The sequence below is a fragment of the Ruditapes philippinarum genome, unplaced genomic scaffold, assembly GCF_026571515.1.
Source record: "Ruditapes philippinarum isolate M1 unplaced genomic scaffold, ASM2657151v2 ctg4959_1_1_1_1, whole genome shotgun sequence".
In the NCBI taxonomy this organism is placed as follows: Eukaryota; Metazoa; Mollusca; class Bivalvia; order Venerida; family Veneridae; genus Ruditapes; species Ruditapes philippinarum.
Window position 1 is genome coordinate 25,424 of NW_026866358.1, and position 22,217 is coordinate 47,640.

At 32.0% G+C, this 22,217-nt stretch overlaps 1 protein-coding gene across 1 annotated transcript; it reads right to left on the reverse strand.

The window, feature by feature from the left end:
* Positions 1-554: 554 nt before the first annotated feature.
* On the reverse strand, positions 555-21,892 carry LOC132732273 (tight junction-associated protein 1-like). Its single transcript, XM_060718663.1, has 8 exons — positions 21,819-21,892; positions 11,986-12,103; positions 11,270-11,310; positions 8,254-8,424; positions 6,820-6,886; positions 6,014-6,121; positions 3,635-3,718; positions 555-3,095 (listed from the first exon to the last, which is right to left on the reverse strand). The coding sequence occupies exons 2-8, from the start codon at positions 12,043-12,045 to the stop codon at positions 2,688-2,690; spliced, it is 939 nt and encodes a 312-aa protein (XP_060574646.1). The 5' UTR covers positions 12,046-12,103; positions 21,819-21,892; the 3' UTR covers positions 555-2,687.
* Positions 21,893-22,217: the final 325 nt, after the last annotated feature.

Consider the following 22,217-nt stretch of genomic DNA (forward strand, 5'->3'; position numbering starts at 1 on the left):
TAATTTACTGTACATAATCATATTGTTTTAAGAATGTAAGATGGCATGTGTAAATAAATAATATAATTCACTTTGTCATTTACATTATATGTCCATGCCCGTTTAGCTTCCAGAATACTCAAAATCACGAGATCAAACCGAAAGTTGCCGGCCACCGGGCATGTTTCGAATAAAGAAATGAAAATGTGATTGCTTTTTTTCGCTACATCTCAACAGATGAGTTCTGGTTATAGTTACATGATTCAAGCACCCAGAACATTGTGGAGAATAATTTCAGAAAGAATGACGCTGTTTACATTTTAAATTTATTTTGCGACGTCATGAACGTCATTTATTTAACAAATAGCGTGCGCCGGGTCGCCTACCCCTTGTCATTTGTAAGTTGTACAGAATTGTTGTTTTTAAACATATTGTATTGATTTTTTCACTGTATATAGAGGACAAATTCCGATATTCGATTTTTGTAAACTCGTGTACGTAGATGAAAAAATGTGAACAGTAGAGCTGCAGTCCTATTACTTTTTGAACAACCCTCGTATTAATAGAAAAAATTGTTGTTAATATTAATATTAATATTAATGATAATATTAATAGAAAAAATTGTTGTTATCCTTATCAAAATGAATTAAATGAATGAACATGTTAAACACATGATACAAACATGACATTGGTCGGATAATTAATGGCAGGTTGAACAGTAAACTATATTTAACAAATTTTACATGATTACCTAGTATTTTCAACACAATGTATAATTAACACAACATTTTTTTTCGGTTTAAAGGAATTCTTAAACTATGAGAACAAAGATCAACAAGAAAGGGTAACATTATAACAGCACAAACCCGAAGGAAATTCGAAGGAAATTCAGGAACACAAAAACAAAGGCATGGAGCCCAGCAGAGCACTGAACAAAAAAAAGTAGAGGGCAAAGCAAAGACGGTTGTCTAAAAAATTTGTGCACTGCAGTTATTGTTTGCCGTGTGCCGGTATAATGTTACTATGATGATTCGTTTTCACGACACACTGGTTACACCGGGTTTTCTTTTGTTTTCTTATTTGAGACAGATTTCCCCTTCATGTGATATAGAATTCATGTTTTTTTATCAATAACTCTCACAACAATAACTGCAGTGCACGAATCTTTTGGACAACCCTCATAATATATAAAGGAGATCATAGGAAAATTTTCTGAACCAAAGTTTAATATTAAAGACTAAATGTTGCATTACTATTTCTAGATTGGTATGTTATTACTGAATGCAGCTTTCAATACAAGGAAGGAAAAGAGTTATTGTCACTATTCATTTTTTTGTTTAATCTACAGTCAACCCATTCTCTTATAGATCAGACTTTAGAGAAATATAAGCATCCTGGTAAATTCAAATTCAATCAAATTTTGACAGTTTTTACTCATGGCACTAACAGAGTTCTCCTAAAGCCTGAACATTAACTACATTTTCTTGTATTTTAAGACCCTCTTTTTCTTTTGATAATTATTATTACAAAAATATTCACATAGTCCCATTATGACTTATTGCTTATATGACATAAAAACTTAATAACATTTTTAAGGTACAAATAGAAAATTTGTTGAAAAACATACAAAATCACTAATCATTAACTTTTTCCAAGAACTAGTGTAGCATATAACAAATTACACAGGAGGCATAACAGATTATCTATCTTTATTTTTATAATTAAAAATTATGAAACAAAATTAAAATCAAACTAGTATAATAAATAACGTTGAAAACAATAAATTGATTAAGTCAGGAGTATGTTTTTCACATCAATAAATTATATCACAGACTTTGATTAGAGTCTATGATTATATATAGCATAATGCAGAGTTTTCTTTGTTTAACTAAATAACTAATAGCAGAAAAATACAATAATAACCTATGTAAAACAATCTCTTGATACTACCACAGCTTTAATTACAGCAGTGATACTACCACTAAAAAGTTAGTTCACAGAATATTATAAATGTAAATAATATAAACAAAAATGATAGAAGAATAAATACCACTTTTCAAATGATTTCTTATTGGGTGAAAATAAATATAAGAAATTTTAGACTACTGTAATGTATAATGCAGTGCTAACTATAAATTATTCCCGCTACTTATTTGGTCTAGCATTATTTGCTTATTAAATACAATGAATACCACTGGCTAGCATTATAAGCTAATTAAATACAATGAATCCCATTGGCTAGCATTATAAGCTAATTAAATACAATGAATCCCATTGGCTAGCATTTTAAGCTAATTAAATACAATGAATCCCATTGGCTAGCATTTTAAGCTAATTAAATACAATGAACACTATTGGCTAGCATTTTAACTGATTAAATACAATGAATCCCATCGGCTAGCATTATAAGCATATTTAATACAATCAATACAATTGGCTAATTATTGGCTAGCATTATAAGTTAATTAAATACAATGAATACCATTGGCTAACATCATTTGCTAACTAAATGCAATAAACACCATTGGCTAGCATTATAAGCTTATTAAACAGAAGAAATATCATTGGCTAGCATTATATGCTAATGAAATACCATAACTACAAATCAAGTTGTCCTCTTAAAGCAGTTTAAACATTTTGGCCAATTTGTGAATCATGTCAATAAATAACAACAACATAATACATGTACATCTTCAGCACATCAATGATCATGTGTCCATGTATGGCAACTGTGAAAAACTGTTAACTTTCCTATGCACTTTTATTGCCATTTTAACACCACGCTCCACTTCTTTCACACAATTAGTCTGCGTCTCTTTGTGAGCAAAATGATAATCTTCGCGACATTTTACACAAAAGTATGTTCGCTGAGGTCTACGTTTAGTGTCAGGCTGTGTTAAAACTTTTGCGATCAAGGATGTTGGAACATCCTGATTTTCACTCGTGCCATTGGAAGTGTCTTTTTGTTTCGGTACGGAATAAACCATCGCTGTTGGGGGAAATGTTTGCATTGGAACGTGTATAAGTTTAGTTTTCTCCTGATTCCCGTTATCCATGTTGATTATTTGCTCGCTGGTCATGTGACATTTTACACGCTCCTGAAGACCAATCGGTAACTGAAATAGTCAGAAAATATCCATTCTTTAAAAGTATTACATGTATTAGCATTTGATTACAAAATTTTAGCTTATTGTGCAGTTTTGTACTTATAACCGACTAACACAGTTTATACAACTTTGCTGAAGAGACTAAAAATTATTCATTTTCATAACCAGTATGTTTTATGTCAAGAAGAGTTGCTTCCCTTTGAACATTAAAGTGCAATGTCATTTGTTTTACATCAACAAAATTATTACTTAATGATTTACCAGCATTATTTTAAGGTTTTATCAACGATTTTCTACTCTATAGGGAATCACTCTACTTCAATAAAATAACTTTATTTTAACTTTCATCCTATAAAATGTCATCATCATATGCAACACAGATATTAATGAAGTCATTAAATCTAACTGAAATGGCAATCTCAGCCAATAATAAGGCCATTTATTGCAGTAAATACAGTTGTTCAGATTAAATGACAGTGGCAGTCTCAATGCTGATAATAATAACAAGCATAAACAATGTTACGTGAAAAAAAAACCAAAAAACTTACAGCATTTAACTTCTGAGCTACAAAATTACTAGGTTTACACTGTAGTAACTGGACTGCCCAGTTACAGTCATTTCTGTATCTCTCCTGGAAAAAAAACACAGTGCATATAGAAATAAACATACAAAAATATATCAACATATGATAAACCTTGCTCACAAGACTTCGTGAATTATGCAATTTTTATCTCATCAGACAAATTCATCCCTCCCTAATCATGTTATAGTAATTAGCAACTTTGCTAAATACAAACATGAACTATTTAACTTAACTGCCAAATTTCTGTCATACGTTTTAGTTTTCACCCTGTTGTGTCAGAAACTCACACGACATTGTTAATGTGTGAACTTAAAGGGTCATACTAGTCCCGTCTTCACACTACAGTTAGTATCAATAATTTGTTATAAGGACTCTTTATACAATTAACATTAAGTAAATATATAAGCCTGCATTTGCTCAAGTATGTTTTTGTCATATTGAACATTTATTAGCAGCATTAGACTTAAACTCGACATTTAGCCTTAGACTTAAACTCAACATTTAGCCTTAAACATGCTGGAACAGAATTTTGATTGGCCTTTGCCATCTGTATATAGCCAGGCAAGCATATATTTCCATGCAGTCTGACCAGAAAATATACTGCTGTTTGAAGCTCAACTTTAGCATTTTGATAGAGTGGATTGTGTTTCATAGAAAGTCCTCAGCTATATATAAATAATAATAATGTCTGAAATCAGTCTTAAGACCAAAACTGAGACAATTTTGCATCTCAAAGAAAATGTCCTACCTTATGACTCCTATTATTACTGTTATTACTCCTTAATTTCTGAATAGTCATGATGATGGATATTTACATGTTGTGAATAAAAGGGTCTGTCATTGAATTTCTGAACTTTTCTCAGGAGAATGCATTTATTTATAGTCTACAGTATTTCACCGAAGATAAAAAATGTTTATTGAAATGGTCTTAAGTTAGTCCTAATGTTGGTTTTATGTCCTAGGACTTCAGCTTACATTTAAGACTTTCTATGAAATGCAGCACTCAACATGGACATCTTTATGTGAAAATGACCTTACAAGCACACCATGACTTACTGGCCATAAACTTTAAGACCAAATAACACATTAGGAGGACCATTATCACATGATGACGTCAATGAATTTAGTATTTACGTATATCTAAAAGTGAATTTTCTCTCAACAACAAGAAAAGGAAAGTCAGCTACCATTTATCACTAACAATATGACGTCAATAAATCATTAAACCTTAGGTAAATTATCAATCTTATAAAAGCCGTTCTACAAATCATTATTAATGCTCTTCCCAAATGCTCTTTCTAGGTACATGTATAAACCAAAAAAATTTGAGTGTGATTCACAGAGGATATTGAAGGAGTGTAGATTTCATATTGAATTTATTGAACCAATCTCTGGCTATCATAGTATTATATTCATTCAACAAGTTAACAATATAAATTTAGTAATGGAGCTACATCAATATAACATTATAGTGACCATAAAAAAAAATTATGCCCATAATAAAAACAGTTTAAAGTCAAAAAGACAATTTTTTTTCCAATTAACATGCTTAAACTTAAACACTTAAGTGTTTATGATAAATTTGCGGCATATGATATCATAATCACATAAAAAATACATTTACAGTCATGCCATACCATTTAAGGGAGATGAAATATTGGTATGGGTATTTGATATTGTTTTATAATGTATGGTCAGTAGGTAAGCAGTTGTATAGCTAACAAAGACTCGAACCTCCAGTCTTTCATTACACTACATTGCAATGCAATATCCTTAGAGACCAAACTCGTAAATTATTTACATTTCGTGACAAATAAACTCTACAAGACCATCTTTAATACATCTTTAAGACAAAATCTTCCACTTTTAAGACAGAGTCCTAGATTTTTCAAAAACTTTAGAAATGAGAAGAAATTTCAAGTTTGAAGTGAATTTATAAATGATTTTGGAAATCAAGAATGGGACATAACTGTACAAAACTCTAGGGCATATTTATAATTACATGTATGAACTCTTACCGAGATGAGTTGAAAGTCAGAAATATGTTATTAAGGTTTTAAAACAATATTTCTAATGGTATGGTATGTTGTCTGAAATTTTTCATGGATATTCAAATAAGAATAAGACAAGGGCTTTTTTCCTTGCAGGCACCCCACCCCCTTCTGCCTCCATCCCCAAGAAATTCTTTCAAATCATGCAGATTTCCCTTAAAACTACATTCACATCAAGTTTTTCCTTCCCCATTAGCAAAACATTGTCTTTCTGTTTTATCAACAATTAATAAGTGTATCAATCTTAGAAATAAAGGTTGGGGAAAAAATCTATTTATAAAGATGTTTGTACATTTTCTTCCTCAAGGTCACACACTAATGATTTTGCATCAACTATTTTAGATGTGAGAGCAGCCATCTCTTTCTGTAGCTGTGTTTTCTCCGATTCTGTTGAATTTACCTGAAAATATATAAATATATTGTACTGTAACACAAATAGTATGGTGGAGGTTAACATATAATTGTACATGTAATTAAAAGTTTAAAGCAGACGACACTATCCATCTTACGATTCTAGAGTGCTAAAATGTCTACAAATCTAAGAAGTAGTGTAATCTTGTGGCTGAACCTCTAAGCAGTATTAATAATTAAAGCTACTATCCACATATGGTGGTTTGAGCATTTTTAAAGTACCACATTTATCCTATGGAAACTGCTATTTTTTTCTTCTTTGTGTATTAATTACTATCTGTATAGAAAATACCGTAATAAGTCATAGATTTGACCTGCTTTGAATCTGGAACAATTCTGATTTCAATAACAAAATACAATACTGAGCTGCCAACAGAAAAGAGCAAGGCCTTGGGATTATAAAACCTTTTTCTGAGTTCTGTCTCAAATCTCAGGATTTTCATTGGCCAGTGTACATTCTGTGGCAGTTTCTGACCAATCAAATACCTGAGATTTGAGTTTGAGCTTAGATAATTTAATAATAACCATGATGGGTACCCCATTAAGGCAGCAATGGCATATTACTTTTGGTTCAAGCAGGTTCAGGGCCAATCATTCAGCCCATGATTGCCACTTCTTGATTCAGTGTTCAACAATTAAACTAAGTTCATATAAACCATACACTGGTATGCTAGTATTGGTACTTACAACATTGAGCAATTTATTTTCAAGGTTGTCATTTATTTTCTGCATTCGTTTATGACTTTCCATTAACCTGTAAATTAAATATGATTCAATTAACACAAAATGTATAACAAAATGATGTCACCATAAATTTTACATGTATATATGAATTGTATCAACAATAACATATATATGAATTGTATCCACAATTGTATCCTCCTTTTTGAAGAAATAAATAAAATTTACATGTATCATGAATAATTGTATACTAGAAATGTGTCATCATGCCACGGATGCCCCCGCATGCAGCCAAAATTTCAGATGTTATAATATTTAGTTCCAAATTTGTTTGCACAAATTATTTTTTTCCTTTTAATTTTAAGTTCAAAGCCCTTAAAACTATTCAATGTTAACACAAACCATTTTTATACAATGTTCAAGGCACTGAAATTATTCAGTCTTAACCTTTTGTAAATTGCATATTGCATATTTGTAGCCAAAATAATGGCTACATACATTTCCACAAAAGTATGAGCGCTGAAACTGAAATTCAAATTTTTTCCAACATTCAAGAAAGATAAGTTAGTCCAAAATCATTGAACCTGGCCAAATTCAAACTTAAAATGCTTACTCCTAAGATATATCTATATGTCAAATTTGAGTTGAATGTGTACAACCATTGGGGAGATAATGAACGGAAACTTAAAATTTCTGATTTTTTTTCAAAGTTCAGGAGGGATAACTCTGTCAGCTATCATCAAACCATGACCAAATTCGAAATTGACCAATGCATTCTTATGACATATCCATATCTTTAATATTTTGAATATGTTGGGGAGATAATAAACCGGAACTGACATTTTTTTCAAAGTTAAAGGGGCATAACTCTTCAAAAAATCATCAAACCATGACAAAATTCAAACTTGACCTGCGCATTTCTTTGACGTATCCATATGTCAAATTTGAGTTGAATGTGTAATACCGTAGAGGAGATAATGAACGGAAACTGAAAATTTCATATTATTTTCAAAGTAAAAGGGGCATAACTCTGCCAAAAATCATCAAACCATGACCAAATTCGAACTTGACCTGTATTTTCTCATGACATATCTATATGTCAAATTTGAGTTGAATGTGTGCAACCGTTACTAAGATAATGAACGGAAACTGATGATGACGGAATGACAGAATGACGGAAGGACGGAATGACGGAACAGGGTAACACTATATGCCCCGGCCATTATATGGCGGGGGCATAATAAAAATAAAATTTAAATGATTTTTTTAAAATATTCACTGTCTAAACTTGTCCAAAGTCCAAAAGAAGTCCATTCTATAGCTTCAGTCCAACAGTACTGAAACTTCTCACACAACATATTTTAATCATTACACACATTGTACTGAATATATCAAACTTAAGAATGCAAATTTAATATAAGAATTCATAAAAAATCTCACCTTTCATATCTGTCCCTAAGTTTTACAAACTCCTCCCTTAACTTGAGAAGTTCATAATTAGTGGCCTGCAACCTGTTATCATACTCCTGTTCTAAATTAGACATGCGAGCCTTGCTCTTCAATAACTCACTCTGTAGCTCTTCTATCTTTTGCTGAAGGTCTAAATTATGACTGAAACAGAAAAAGGGTGATAAACATTTCCCATGTTAAATCTTGTATTACTGACTTGCACTGATTTGAATTTAAATTCACCCTGTTAATATTGTTTTGTTGTTTTTTTTTTGTTGGGTTTAATGTCACACCAGTATAGTACAAGTCATATGGCAACTTTCCAGCTTTACTGGTGGAGGTAGACCTTAGGTGCTCCTCTGTACATTATTTCAGACACAAACGGGCTCTACAGAAAAACCATCGATGTCCTGTAAGCTAGCTGAATAGCCTTCTCACATGTAGAAACTGACGACGCTTGCGCAGCTTTAATCCTACAGCGGTGAGAGGCAATTGGTTTGAAGTTAAAGGCCTTAATCATTCGACCATGGATGCAAGTGGCTTGGATTGCTTTAAGAACAAATCTTTGTTATTGTAGTCTGCTGTGGTCATGTGACCAGTGTAGACCAAAACCAGCCTGTGCTGTTTGTTCATGGTTTGCATTGATCAGTCTAGCCTGGGTTCCAGTCTGTCGATTTTTTATGTGCTTCTGTTCGGCAAATCGACATTGATACATTTATTGTCAACTATCAAAACCAGAGATGTTGTGTTATCTATGACGATCGAGTATGAAAAAGCGCGTAAGTTATGAATAAGCAAAAAATATCAACACCTGAATCCCAGGCTATGATTAGTCAATAATTATTATAGAATTTCCTGAAAAATGAAGAATGTTTATATCCAAATTGAAAGATGAACATGTCAATATAAGATATTTAGCATGGTACAAATATATCCCATTATGTTAATGCTTAAATCAACCAGTCAACATTATAGAGTCCAGTCAGACTGTACAGAAGTGGCCCAAAAAGGCCCCTTTGACAATACAAGTCACTATCAAACACCAGAGATGTTTGTTATCTATGAGATCAGGAGGTATTAAAAAGCGTTAACTTTTATAATAGAGCAAAAATTAAAAATGAAAATCCCAGAACTTTATTGTTCTATTTTAAAGATTCCAAAAAATAAGAAAGATATTCCAATTAAAAGATTAACATGTAATAAAACTTGTACATTGTACAGAATATATCACATTTTGTATGACACAATATATTAAAAATAGTACTTTCAGACCTGTTATTGTAAATACATGTACTGTCATTCCCATCCTTAGTACATTCTCTTAATTGCTAATATAATTTCTATATCAAGTAACTGGATTTGTTATTATGAACCTTGTATGACACCTCAACTTAAAAAGAACAACAAAGCTTCAATAGTTGGCCTCTCAAAATAAGAAGCTTTGTGGGATTGAGTCTAATTTGAGATTTTTTTTATTATAAAATTCTTATTTTTTTGGTTAGTTTTGAATTAATACCTTCAATATTATACTTATAACATCATATGATAATTTCAACACTAGATGTACCTTCCTATATTGATAAAAGGACCTGGCAGCAAATAATGTGAAATTATATCACAACAAACATTTTTTGATAGTTTTTCCTAAATTGAAACAGGGGAAAAAGACTCTGCATCCTAGTGCCTATTTTTTAAAGTAACTGGCCTAGCTCTATACTAGTGGCAAAGGCTAATCACTTTCCAGTCCAGAAGGTTAAAGGATTAAAGTACAAAAGCATAAAAACATAAAATTTGAAAGTCTTACATAGATCAAAAATAAAAACAAGAGCACCGCTAGGCAGAGCAGTATATGCCCGAAAGTATTTTTTTTTTTTTTGTAAGGATTAAACATTTGTAAGACATTACATAAATTAAATAAAGTATTACCTCCTTCAAATAGCAATCCTCTTATAAAGTTTAAATATTGTGGGCCAAATGGAACTTAAGTTATGCTCCGGGAACTGTTTTCAGTTTTAAAGTAATAATGACCTTGACCTTGTGACCCCAAAATCAAAAGGCGTCTTCTACCCTATATGGACAATCATCCTATGAAGTTTGAACACTGCGGGCCAAATGGAACTTAAGTTATGCTCCGGAAACTGTCCTCAGTTTTAAGGTGATAGTGACCTTGACCTTTGACCTTGTGACCCCAAAATCAATAGGGGTCTTCTACCCAATATGGACAATCATCCTATGAAGTTTGAATATTGTGGGCCAAACAGAACTTAAGTTATGCTCCGGAAACCAAACTGCTAACAGACGGATGGACGAGCAAACATTTCGGGTTAAGGGGCTATATAACAGTAAAGAGAACAATAGGTTCATTCCATGATCAAAGGGTTTATGGGCTAGTAATCCCTTAAGAAAACAAAGAAAATAACAAAGAAAATAGCCCCTAAACCCAAAATGTTTGCTCGGACAGACAGACGGACGGACGGATGCCAGGGGGTATAACATAATATGCCCGAAATTCTTTCGGGCATACAAAAAGAAAAGCATTTTAAAAGATACACTCAGAATTAAACTGAAAATCTATATTTAGTGCAATTCTTTGCATGATTTGAGTCTTTGAGGTTATTTTGCAAAAGAAAAATGATTATTCTGGAAAAACACAGTGAACGAATGATTTGAAATTTTACACAAAATTGAACACATCATGAACACATCTGTAGATGTTTCTAAATTCAATATTTGACCATTTTCATGTGTTTAAATGTTGAATTTTGCATAAGCTGGTGCTAGGGGGCATGCACGGTTACTTGACTTTCCAGTACCATCCATGAATATGCTCAATCAAACACAGCCGGCAACATTTTCAACTTTGTTATTCTGGGGTTCTTTAGAGATTCTTTTTTTTTTTTTTTTTAATTTATTTGTACAGTTCTCAATCAAATGGTATCAAAATCTCGAAAAAAATATTTCTTGTCTCATCAGTGGAGTCCCTTTAAAGGTGATAATCAAGATTTACCTTGTGTGAGTAAAGTTTCCATCACAAATACAGCCACAATGCTGAAAAAAACAAAAACAAGTACATAATCAATACAATGACAGTGAATTTCAAATTACTTTTTACATTTAATGCAATTTAACATGCAAAATAATTAAGTGATTTCCAATAATGCTGTGCAACTCTATTGATAATAAAAGATTTTTTTTGCTTTCTGTTTTACAATCACACCAAAAAAATGGAATACATGTAACTTAATGTAATTAAAACAGCAAATGACAAAATCTTAAATGAGATTTGCTCATGAATAAGGTATACTGTGATAAATGCACACACATCATGACTATTAAAATGCCTATCCAATACCTTTTTGATTGAATAAAAAGTAGTATATTTCATTATAGAAATATTATATGGAAAATAAGTCTGAGAAAAGGATATTTTCATTTTAACAAGGTATACATCAAACTTTTTTTTCAAGAGATTATAATATAAAAACACTAAAATTTGTGTTATTATCAGTACAGTAAAAACCCACTTTACGACCACCCCGTTTTCGAGACCAACCCGCTAATAAGCACTATTTTTTTTAAGACCCGATTTTTTTATACTTTATTTCAATGGTTGCTTACCCCGATTTCGAGACCACCCCATTATTCCGTAATACGACCAGTAAATATTTTTCCCTTCTATCAAACATATAATTATATGATATGTTACAGGATCTTTAAACTTACGCCACACTGCTTCGGTCCTTTCATCATGGATATATTGTCTGAATACTGTCTCTTGTGCATCGTTACTTATCAATCTTCTATGTAGATCTTCAAGTCACATATGTACCCATTGAAACACCTGTAACACAATAAAAAACAGGTAAAATAATAAAATTATTACTTGCTTGTACCAAAAGTTAAAAAATCTTTTGTCACCAGTAAAGAGTCAAACTATTGTTTACATTTTCTTCGAAAGAAGAAAATAACTGGGCTAAAAATAACCATTATAAAATAACTTAATCATACCAAAAATCAACTTTTATCAATCCAAATCTTAAAATACATGTATCTCAACATTGGTTTTTATTCTTAATATAAATCATGCAAAAACAGCCTAAATTAAAGGTTAAAAGTAAATAGGTGTATTAGCCTTTGAACTGAATGTACACATTTTTTAATTTTTTTAACAAAACTTTGCTTTTCTTCGCAAAATCTACTCTTGATACACTTGAGAAATCTACAGCTGCAAAATAAAAGAGATGAAATATATTTATGCATGAATTATGCAAATTATTAGCATGTGAATATCTCAACATTTCTCTTTTAATATATCAGTAATCTGTTCAATTAACTTGTGGCAAATATCAATCAAAATGCAACATTCATCCTAACCTACAAAACTCAACGCATGAAGATATTCAAATGTCTATATACACTTTCCCTTCACACACTGGGTGTTCCTTTTTGTATACTTTCTACATGCATGGGTGTGTCTATCATAATTTAAAATGAGAAATTCTAATAGTGACCATATCAAGGAAATGGTATGGAAAGCCATGGGTTATATAAAAGTTCACTTCGACTAAATAAAGTCTATGTATGAATTGAAATCTCCTTCTTGTTAAACCAGAATGATGTCATTATATTATTCCATAGTTACAATATATGAAACCATACCATCAGTGTATGAAACAAAGGTAGCAAGTTGCTTGATACCAATATAAGGCAGCCATGGCTTTCCATAAAAGGGAATATTAAAGGTGAGCATGTGTTAGTTAAGAAAAAGTTAGCAGTCAGCTGTCAGAAAAGTTGTCATGGTAATGAATAAAGTACTTATTGGGCACCTGAATCAATTCATCAACTGACATAAATCATCTTATTATAAATACTAATTAGAACCTGATTGTGAAATAAGTATTTCTTTGCAGTCTACAGATAAGTCATTTGTTTCACTTCCAGTATTATTTTTTTTGTGGGGGGTGGGTTGGGGTTACGTCGCACAAACACAGTAGAGGAAATAAAGCAACTTCCAAGCTTTACTGGTAGAGAAAGATCTTAGGTGCCCCTCTTACTCTGTGCATGGATGGGCACCTGAGTAGAACCACCAAATTGGAAAAATGAAAAAAGACACACAATTATAAATATTTACTTTTAATAAGTTGGAAGAATGTAGGACAGACATCTTAACAAAGGTGCAATATAATTATAAGTAATTGTTTTAAAGTTATTGATTGGCCTACTAGTCTAGGTATACAAAATTAGTTTTTTTCCTTTATTTAAATAATTAATGCGCTTTCACAAAAATGCTTCTAAACGATGTCTGCTTAATTTTATCTTAGCTGGGTTAAACTTCATCATTTCTAGCCAAACAAAATATATAATCCACAATGTTCCATATTGTGGAAATAAAAAGCTCAAGTTTTAAGTCCACTCAATAAAATAAAACTAATAAGTTTCACAGGTTTACAGTAAAAACAAGAAACATGGCAATGCCATGAAACCAGGTTTTCAATTATCACCATTGTAGATAAATATGTTGTATTTGAAATACAAATACAAGCAACAAACAATGTAACTATGTGCAATGTAAAACATGAATAATGTAGGAGCAATTGCCACTGAGTAGTGTTCACTATATATTCTGTATAAGGAAAAAAAACAAAGAGCCATAATAAGGTCAAAAATTATCCAATCACAAAACTCCGAACAAAATGTGCCAGGGCACTTGATGACAAAGCTTCTGTGAAAGTTTGACAAAATCCGTTGAAAAATGTAGGACCAGTTCAACACAGAAGAATTTGTTCACTATTTATGATAATTCTGTATAAGGAAAAAAATTCAAAGGGCCATAATTAGAGTCAAATATTATCCAATCACAAAACCCCGACAATATGCGCCAGGGCACTTGATAACAAAGCTTCTGTGAAAGTTTGGTCAAAATCCGTTGAGAAATGTAGGAGAAGTTGCGCACAATAGAAATTGTTCACTATTATTCTGTATATAAGGAAAAAAAACAAAGGGCCATAATTAGGTCAAATATTATCCAATCACAAAACCCTGACAATATGCACCAGGGCACTTGATGACAAAGCTTCTGTGAAAGTTTGAACAAAATCCGTTGAGAATTGTAGAGGGAGTTCAGCACAGAAGAAATTGTTCACTATATATTCTATATATAAGGAAAAAAAACAAAGGGCAATAATTAGGTCAAATATTATCCAATCGCAAAACCCCGACAATATGCCCCAGGGCAATTGATGACAAAGGTTCTGTAAAAGTTTGGTCAAAATCCGTGGAGAAATGTAGGAGGAGTTGCGCACAGAAGAAATTGTTCACTATATATTCTTTATAAGGAAAAAAAACAAAGGGCCATAATTAGGTCAAATATTATCCAATCGCGAAACCCCGACAATATGCGCCAGGGCACTTGATGACAAAGCTTCTGTGAAAGTTTGGTCAAAATCCGTTGAGAAATGTAGGAGGAGTTGCGCAAAGAAGAAATTGTTCACTATAAATTCTATATAAGGAAAAAAAAACAAAGGGCCATAATTAGGTCAAATATTATCCAATCGCAAAACCCAGACAATATGCGCCAGGGCACTTGATGACAAAGCTTCTGTGAAAGTTTGGTCAAAATCCGTTGAGAAATGTAGAAGGAGTTGCGCACAGAAGAAATTGTTTACGTCCGCCCGCCCGCCCATCCGTCCGCCGCGTAGAAGGAGTTGCGCACAGAAGAAATTGTTTACGTCCGCCCGCCCGCCCGTCCGCCCATCCGCCCGCCAACATACCTCAATCTAATAACCAGTTTTTTCCTTCGGAAAACCTGGTTAATAAAACAGTCAAAGATAAATTAAGATCATCATGACACAACAACCCTTTCACAATGCATTATATAGTTTGCTGGTATTTAAGAATTGGTGACAATTTTGACTACACACAGCAAATAGAAGTGTACTTGGTTAAGTCCATTAATACCTATCAAAGTGCTCCCCTGACTAAGGTTGCTGACTGTCTTTGAACCATTTCCTGAGTATTACGCTAAAGATATTACCAAGCACCATTCTAGATTCAAATCACCATTAAGACTTTGCCATTAACCATTCTAGGTTCAAATCCCTGTAAAGATTGCCAGGCACCATTCTAGATTCAAATCACTATTAAGACTTTGCCATGCACCATTCTAGATTCAAATCCCGTTAAGAATTTGCCAAGCACCATTCTAGATTGAAAATCCCCATCAAGACAAACTGTTGTGCAACATTTTGGGTTTAAATCCTTGTAAAGAATTTGCCATGCAGCATTCTAGATTCAAATCACCATTAAGACTTTGCCATGCACAATTCTAGGTTCAAACCAATGTAAAGAATATGTCATGTGCCATTCTTGATTCTGGTCCATATAAGGCTGCAGAATAATTTTATGCAAGAGAGCTATCCAGATAATTAATATGAGGATAAAACTTTCAACATTATTGATGGCTGTGCCTGAAAATAGTGCATATACTGGTGCAGTAATATAACTCTAACAGAATCAATGTGAAATAATTGAAATCCAATATCAATTATAAAACAAAAATGCTGCTTAGTCTAGATTCTAAATCAGGCCTTGACCCACACATAATTATACTGTACATGTATTATACATCTGTCAAAACATCTTTTCTAAAGCAAATTTCAATATCATACAGTATTTAATTTACACAAATGAACACAGCTTTAATCTAATTCTTGATTATTCATTTTGCTATATTCTAAATCTTCCAGCATTATTCTGTATTATTAGTTTATGGGTACAATACCATTTCCTGCTAGAATTTCTAATTTCCTTTTACAACCATTATAAATGTGATTATATATTATTCATAGTCCTCTCTTATCTAATATAATACCAGTTTCTCATGTCTAGTAAATCTACAGTCATAAGATTGCATTCTTAGAATAAAACGATTTTCTTTACCAAATCTAGCATTCAATCTGGTACATTTCTCTGCCAGAAAAGCTATTTTATCTACAAGCAAGAGCATTAATTTAGCAAAGCTTCAAACACTGAGACAAACACCTAATATCAAAACACAGAATTATACAAAAACTAAAGAATTTCTTTGAAGACTTACTGGGAATCAATCAATGAAGAATAGTTTTTTTTTCAAGAAAATCCAGGGATACATACAAAGTGTGAATAGTACCGCACCATCAAGCGATAACAGTAAAACTTTTAACCAGGAGATTAGCTTGGAAAAACCCACATTTGAAATTCGTCACAAAACATCGTTTAAGGCTATCTTAGCTGACTTACATAATTATGTTGTTTTCAATGACAAATTAAAAGGAATACTTCCTGTTTTATTTTTTCTTTTAATCCAAATGTTCATCTGTGAAGTAACAGGTGTCACAGTTTGTACACATGCAACACTATCAATTACCTAACATTCGTTCTTTAAATTGAATCTTCTGAAATTATTACTCCAACTCTATGCAGCAGATACATGTACTTCTCAAAAAAACTTGTCAAAACATTGCTATACACTAAACTTTTTGAATAACACATTAAATTTTCTGCAATCATTATCATAACTCCTTAGATTTGCTGTTTTTCATGAATAACTCCTTAATGGCTTTCAAAAACAATTAACTCCTTAAATTTGCTGTTTTTAATGAATGACTCCTTAAATTTACTGTATTAAGTAAACTCCCTTGTAAATTTGCTGCAAATGAGGCTGCATTCTCCAATTGAGCTGCAGTGATTGCTTCTAAAGTTTGCTAAAGCTTACCTCTATAATTAAATTGGAACACTTAGTCCTTGACTTTGTTTGGAAAAGTGCTTCTCCGTGTTAACAATTTAAATTAATGAAAAAACAAATTTTAAACAATCAACTTGTATGTTAACAAACAGAAATGACAGAAAACATGCAATTAAGAGAGAAATACAAACAATCTCACATCAGTAGTTATTGATCAAATTCCTGGTATCAGAATAAATCAGAAGTTTTTCCCGGTCAAACATAAAGGGTATTCCCACATCAATAATGTAAAAGACAAGTCCCATTCAATGCCATGTACTCCCTGGAAATGTTACTTTTATTCATTAACATGAAGCAAATCTGGAAAGATTTTCTCGGACACTTGATTGGGATTGATATCATTATCATTATTCATTCTTTACAACTTGTACATGTATGTTTGTCCAATACATTGTATATGACAGACTTATACAAGCAATGCTTATGTACCTTATTCCTAACATTTACATACAACAAGAACCAAATTTTAAGCAAAAGTCAATATAATTTTAGCTAATTTTCAAGGTCAATCAAGTTAAGGCCAATTTTCAAGGTCAATCAAGTTTAGGCCAATTTGCAAGATCTATAATTTTAGCGAATTTGTAAGGCTAATTTAATTTAGTCAATTTTAGTCCATTTCCAAGGTCAATACATTATTAATTCCCAAGGACAACAGTCTCAATTCAATTTTAATCAATTTTCAAGGGCAATGTAACAATTTTAGCCTATTAACAAGGTCGATACAGTTTACTGGTCAATTTGTTAGGTCAATAATTTTAGCCAAGTGTAGGCCAATTAAAAATTTCAGTCAATTTCCACTTGGTAAATACATTTTTAGCCAATTTTCAAAGCCGATACAGTTTAGGTCAATTTGAAAGTTCAATAATTTTAGCCAGTTTGTAAGGCTAATTTATTTTCTGGTCAATTTTCAAGGACAATTCATTTTTTTGTCAATTTCCAGGGTCAATACAATTTTAGTTAATTTTCAAGGGCAATACAATTTTAGGCAATTGCCAAGGTCAATACAAATTTAGAAACACATACAAAAGTTTCAATCTTGTTTATAAAGAGAGTTAGATTATGAGGTACTGGCTTTAAAGCCTCCAGATGAGCCAAAATATTTCAAGACAATCAATATTGAGAAAAATGTACTAAAATTTTAAGAAAAGTAAAAATATTCAATATTGGACTGTAGGTGCTGATTGCAATATGTAAATTACTTTATTTGTTCACCTCATAATATTTTACTTTTAAATAAATTTCCTAAATTTTCATGAAAATTAACATGAATCTGGAGGCGTGCTGCTTTAAGCAGTAGTTGTCCTGTAAAGAATAATGAAAACTGAAAGAGTTTGATTTCATGGCAAATATTGCCAGTAAGGCAGTTCATAAATGTGACTAAAAGTGAAAGGAAAATAAATATGGTGCTCTTGGTTTATTGACTGTAAATTGCAATACACTCTTGGTTTATTAACTATATATTGAAATACACTCTTGGGGTTTATTGATAATATATTGCAATACACTCTTGGTTTATTGATTATATATTGCAATACACTCTTGGTTTATTGACTATATATTGCAATACACTCTTGGTTTATTGACTGTACATTGCAATACTGGTTTACTGACTATATATTGCAATAAACTCTTGGTTTATTGATTATATATTGCAATACACTCTTGGTTTATTGACTATATATTGCAATACACTATTGGTCTATTTACTATTTATTGCAATACACTCTTGGGGTTTATTGACAATATATTGCAATATGCTCTTGGTTTATTGATTATATATTGCAATACACTCTTGGTTTATTGACTATATATTGCAATACACTCTTGGTTTATTGATTATATATTGCAATACACTCTTGGTTTATTGACTATATATTGCAATACACTCTTGGTTTATTGACTATTTATTGCAATACACTCTTGGGGTTTATTGACAATATATTTCAATACACTCTTGGTTTATTGATTATATATTGCAATACACTCTTGGTTTATTGACTATATATTGCAATACACTCTTGGTTTATTGACTGTATATTGCAATACACTCTTGTTTTATAGACTGTATATTGCAATACACTCTTGGTTTATTGACTATATATTGCAATACACTCTTGGTTTATTGACTATACATTGCAATGCACTCTTGGTTTATTGACTGTATATTGCAATATACTATTGGTTTATTGAATATATATTGCAATACACTCTTAGTTAATAATGACTATATATTGCAATACAGATATTGCATATTGCAATACTGTATATTACAATATACTTTTTATACTATTGTTACAACCCTAAAAATTATTCAGTTTTTCATATCAAAATATTTATTTAACATAAATTTTTTTTTATAATTGTTAACAACAAGAGCACCACAAATGCAGGGCGATACATGTTTGGGTAAGCAATATAGTCTTTTAATAAGAGTAGAGGCCCAATCAAGAAACTTGTCTAAAAATCTCTTATAAAATCTTAATTATCCTTATGATAGTGATACTAATTGACCCGCAAGGTGGAGACATTTTTTTACCCTATGTGCATGACTTATAAAACTTTATATTATAGCGGTCCACTAGGCAATGCTATATGCCAAATATCGAGGCATAGTATTTATTCACAAAAAGATAAAATGTGTTTTCCTATACTGTATTCTACATAAAGCAAGTCGTGACTCCCTGGGGTGGGCCAATATTGACACCAGGGGCATGATTATTATCAGTTTTGAAGAGGTTCACAGGATAATGCTACATGCAAAATATCTTAGCTCTTGGCATTGTAGATCCACAAAATACCAGTAAGACAGAAATATGTTTTATCATACAAGACTTTATCAACTAAGTGACCCAAGAGGCAGGGCCAATATCATTTTTCTAGAGGTCAACAAGACAAAGCTACATGTCAAATATCTTAACTGTAGGCAATGTAGTTTCACCAAAAAAAACCAACTAAATATACAATATACAAAACTATATTAAGTCCCAGGGCATGATTAATACCAGTTATTTTGTGGTCTATATATAGTGATGTTACATGCCAAATACCTAAGCTGGGGCATTATATAATTCAAGTGACCCCTAAGGTGGGGGCAATATTAATCCAAGAGGCATGATTCATATCAGTTTTGTAAAGGCATTTACTACATGCTAAATATCTAAACTCTAGAGATTGTTCTTTCACAAAATTAAACTTATATATATTTCCTTATACAAGTTTTTATAAATCCGCAGGGTAGTGCCAATTTTGGGAAGCCCAAACCTGTGTTATGCACATCTTCTCATTCAGTGATTTTTTTTTCAATTTTCAAAACAACCTGTGGCTTTCCATTGGGAAAAATATTGTGTGATAAATCAGAAAAGGGGAAAATTTAATTCCAACAACTAAGAATGGAATTTACCCACACATTTTATAAAATTTTCAATTTAACATGCATAGTACTTAGCAGAGGCTATCTATAGGGAGAGCTGTCAGTCTTTAAGCTGATATAAATCAGCTGCTGTTAAGTCATGGTTCTGGGGAAAATATTAGCATTTTTAGGAGGGAATAGACATATTTTTGGCTTGGGGAAACAGCCTTTATTTGGCTGTAAAATACAGGGAAAAATTCATACAGGGAAAGAATTCCTGTCACTAATATGAAAAAATTCTTGTCATTAATCTATATAGGTAATATTTCTGCCAAACAATTTTAATTTCTTTCTTCTGGTTCCAAAAATAGAGACAAAATGACTAAGTTTGACCTTGACCTGAGGAAGGGCAAGTTTGCGCTCTGAACATCATCTCATTATGGTAAACATTTCTGCCAAGTATAGATCTAGTTTCAATTTCCTTTCACCGGTTAAAATAAAATACAGACTGGACACAAAAACTGCTAACTTCAACTTCAACGGGGTTTCTCGACAAAATCCACGAAGTAGACATTGACGTCGAGGAGGTGAAGACTGTACATCGGTGTAGAGTGGCGTGTTCCGACATAAATTTTTAAAACTATTTTACACAATTGTATCACAACTGTCCCATTGACAAACTGATGTTCCACACTACACCCTAAAAAGGTCTGTTGACCACTTTACAAGATGTTGACCATTTAAACATATGATGGTAGGACTGGAACGAGCTGGATGGAAGATTTAACAGATCATGACAGATGACAAGTCACCAGTAGCCCAATTAATGAGGCATGAACGGTTCAACCCATTTTACAAACTTTTTTTTCTGGCTGTCAAACCATTAAAAAGACAGCGCCCGTCCAAAATTATCTCAGTGGCTCTTTGACACAAGTCTAATTAGTTGGACTAAGTCACCAGGTGCTTAACATACACTGAATTTTTTTCCGCTGTATAAAAATGTAAGGTTTATTTAATATATTGAAATTATCAATTCAATTTCATTTAAAGCATTTTAACAAGGAAATCCTATGTCACACTTCTCATTATCCTTTACAATATTTTATTGCAATTGCAAAACAATGAAAATACATTGTACGAAAATAAAATTCTGAGATGATGCAAATACTTATAAAATTTAATTTTTTTATACGACCAATTGGAATAAATGAACACCTCTGACGTTAAACATTAGTCGTGCTACTTCTCAATCTTCTGGCTAAAATTGACATCCGAATTTCATGACACTATGATTGCATGACACTTCGACTCACTGCTCCAAAGAAAACGCTTGTATGAAGGCCTATCGTAGTCGTCTAAAATTGTGTTTAAATACCTGTACAAATATAGACTTGAAACAGACAATTAAAGAATAACTTTACTTACACTATACATTATGTTTACGTGTTTTATCTGCAACTTCCGGCTGTCAAATGTGTTCAATTTACTGTAAAGTATAGCTATTTCGCGTGCTTACTGTATGGTATATTGTGCTTAGTACCCAACCGTTCTAAATATTATCTGTATTTCTAATTAAGTTCTTATCATTTGATGACAATGTGTATGTAGTAAAAAGTAATCCTTACATAATTATATAGGCTACACTCGGCTACCAGATGTTGATACAAGGTAGTATTATGTGGTCATGCATACCAAATTACATGCACATATATCAAACATGCCGTGCAAATGATGGCTATTACATGGCCATGCAAAAGGTATTATATGGCCATATGCCATATGTTTGGCATGCAAATGCTTATATAATACCTATCTCACGTCCAC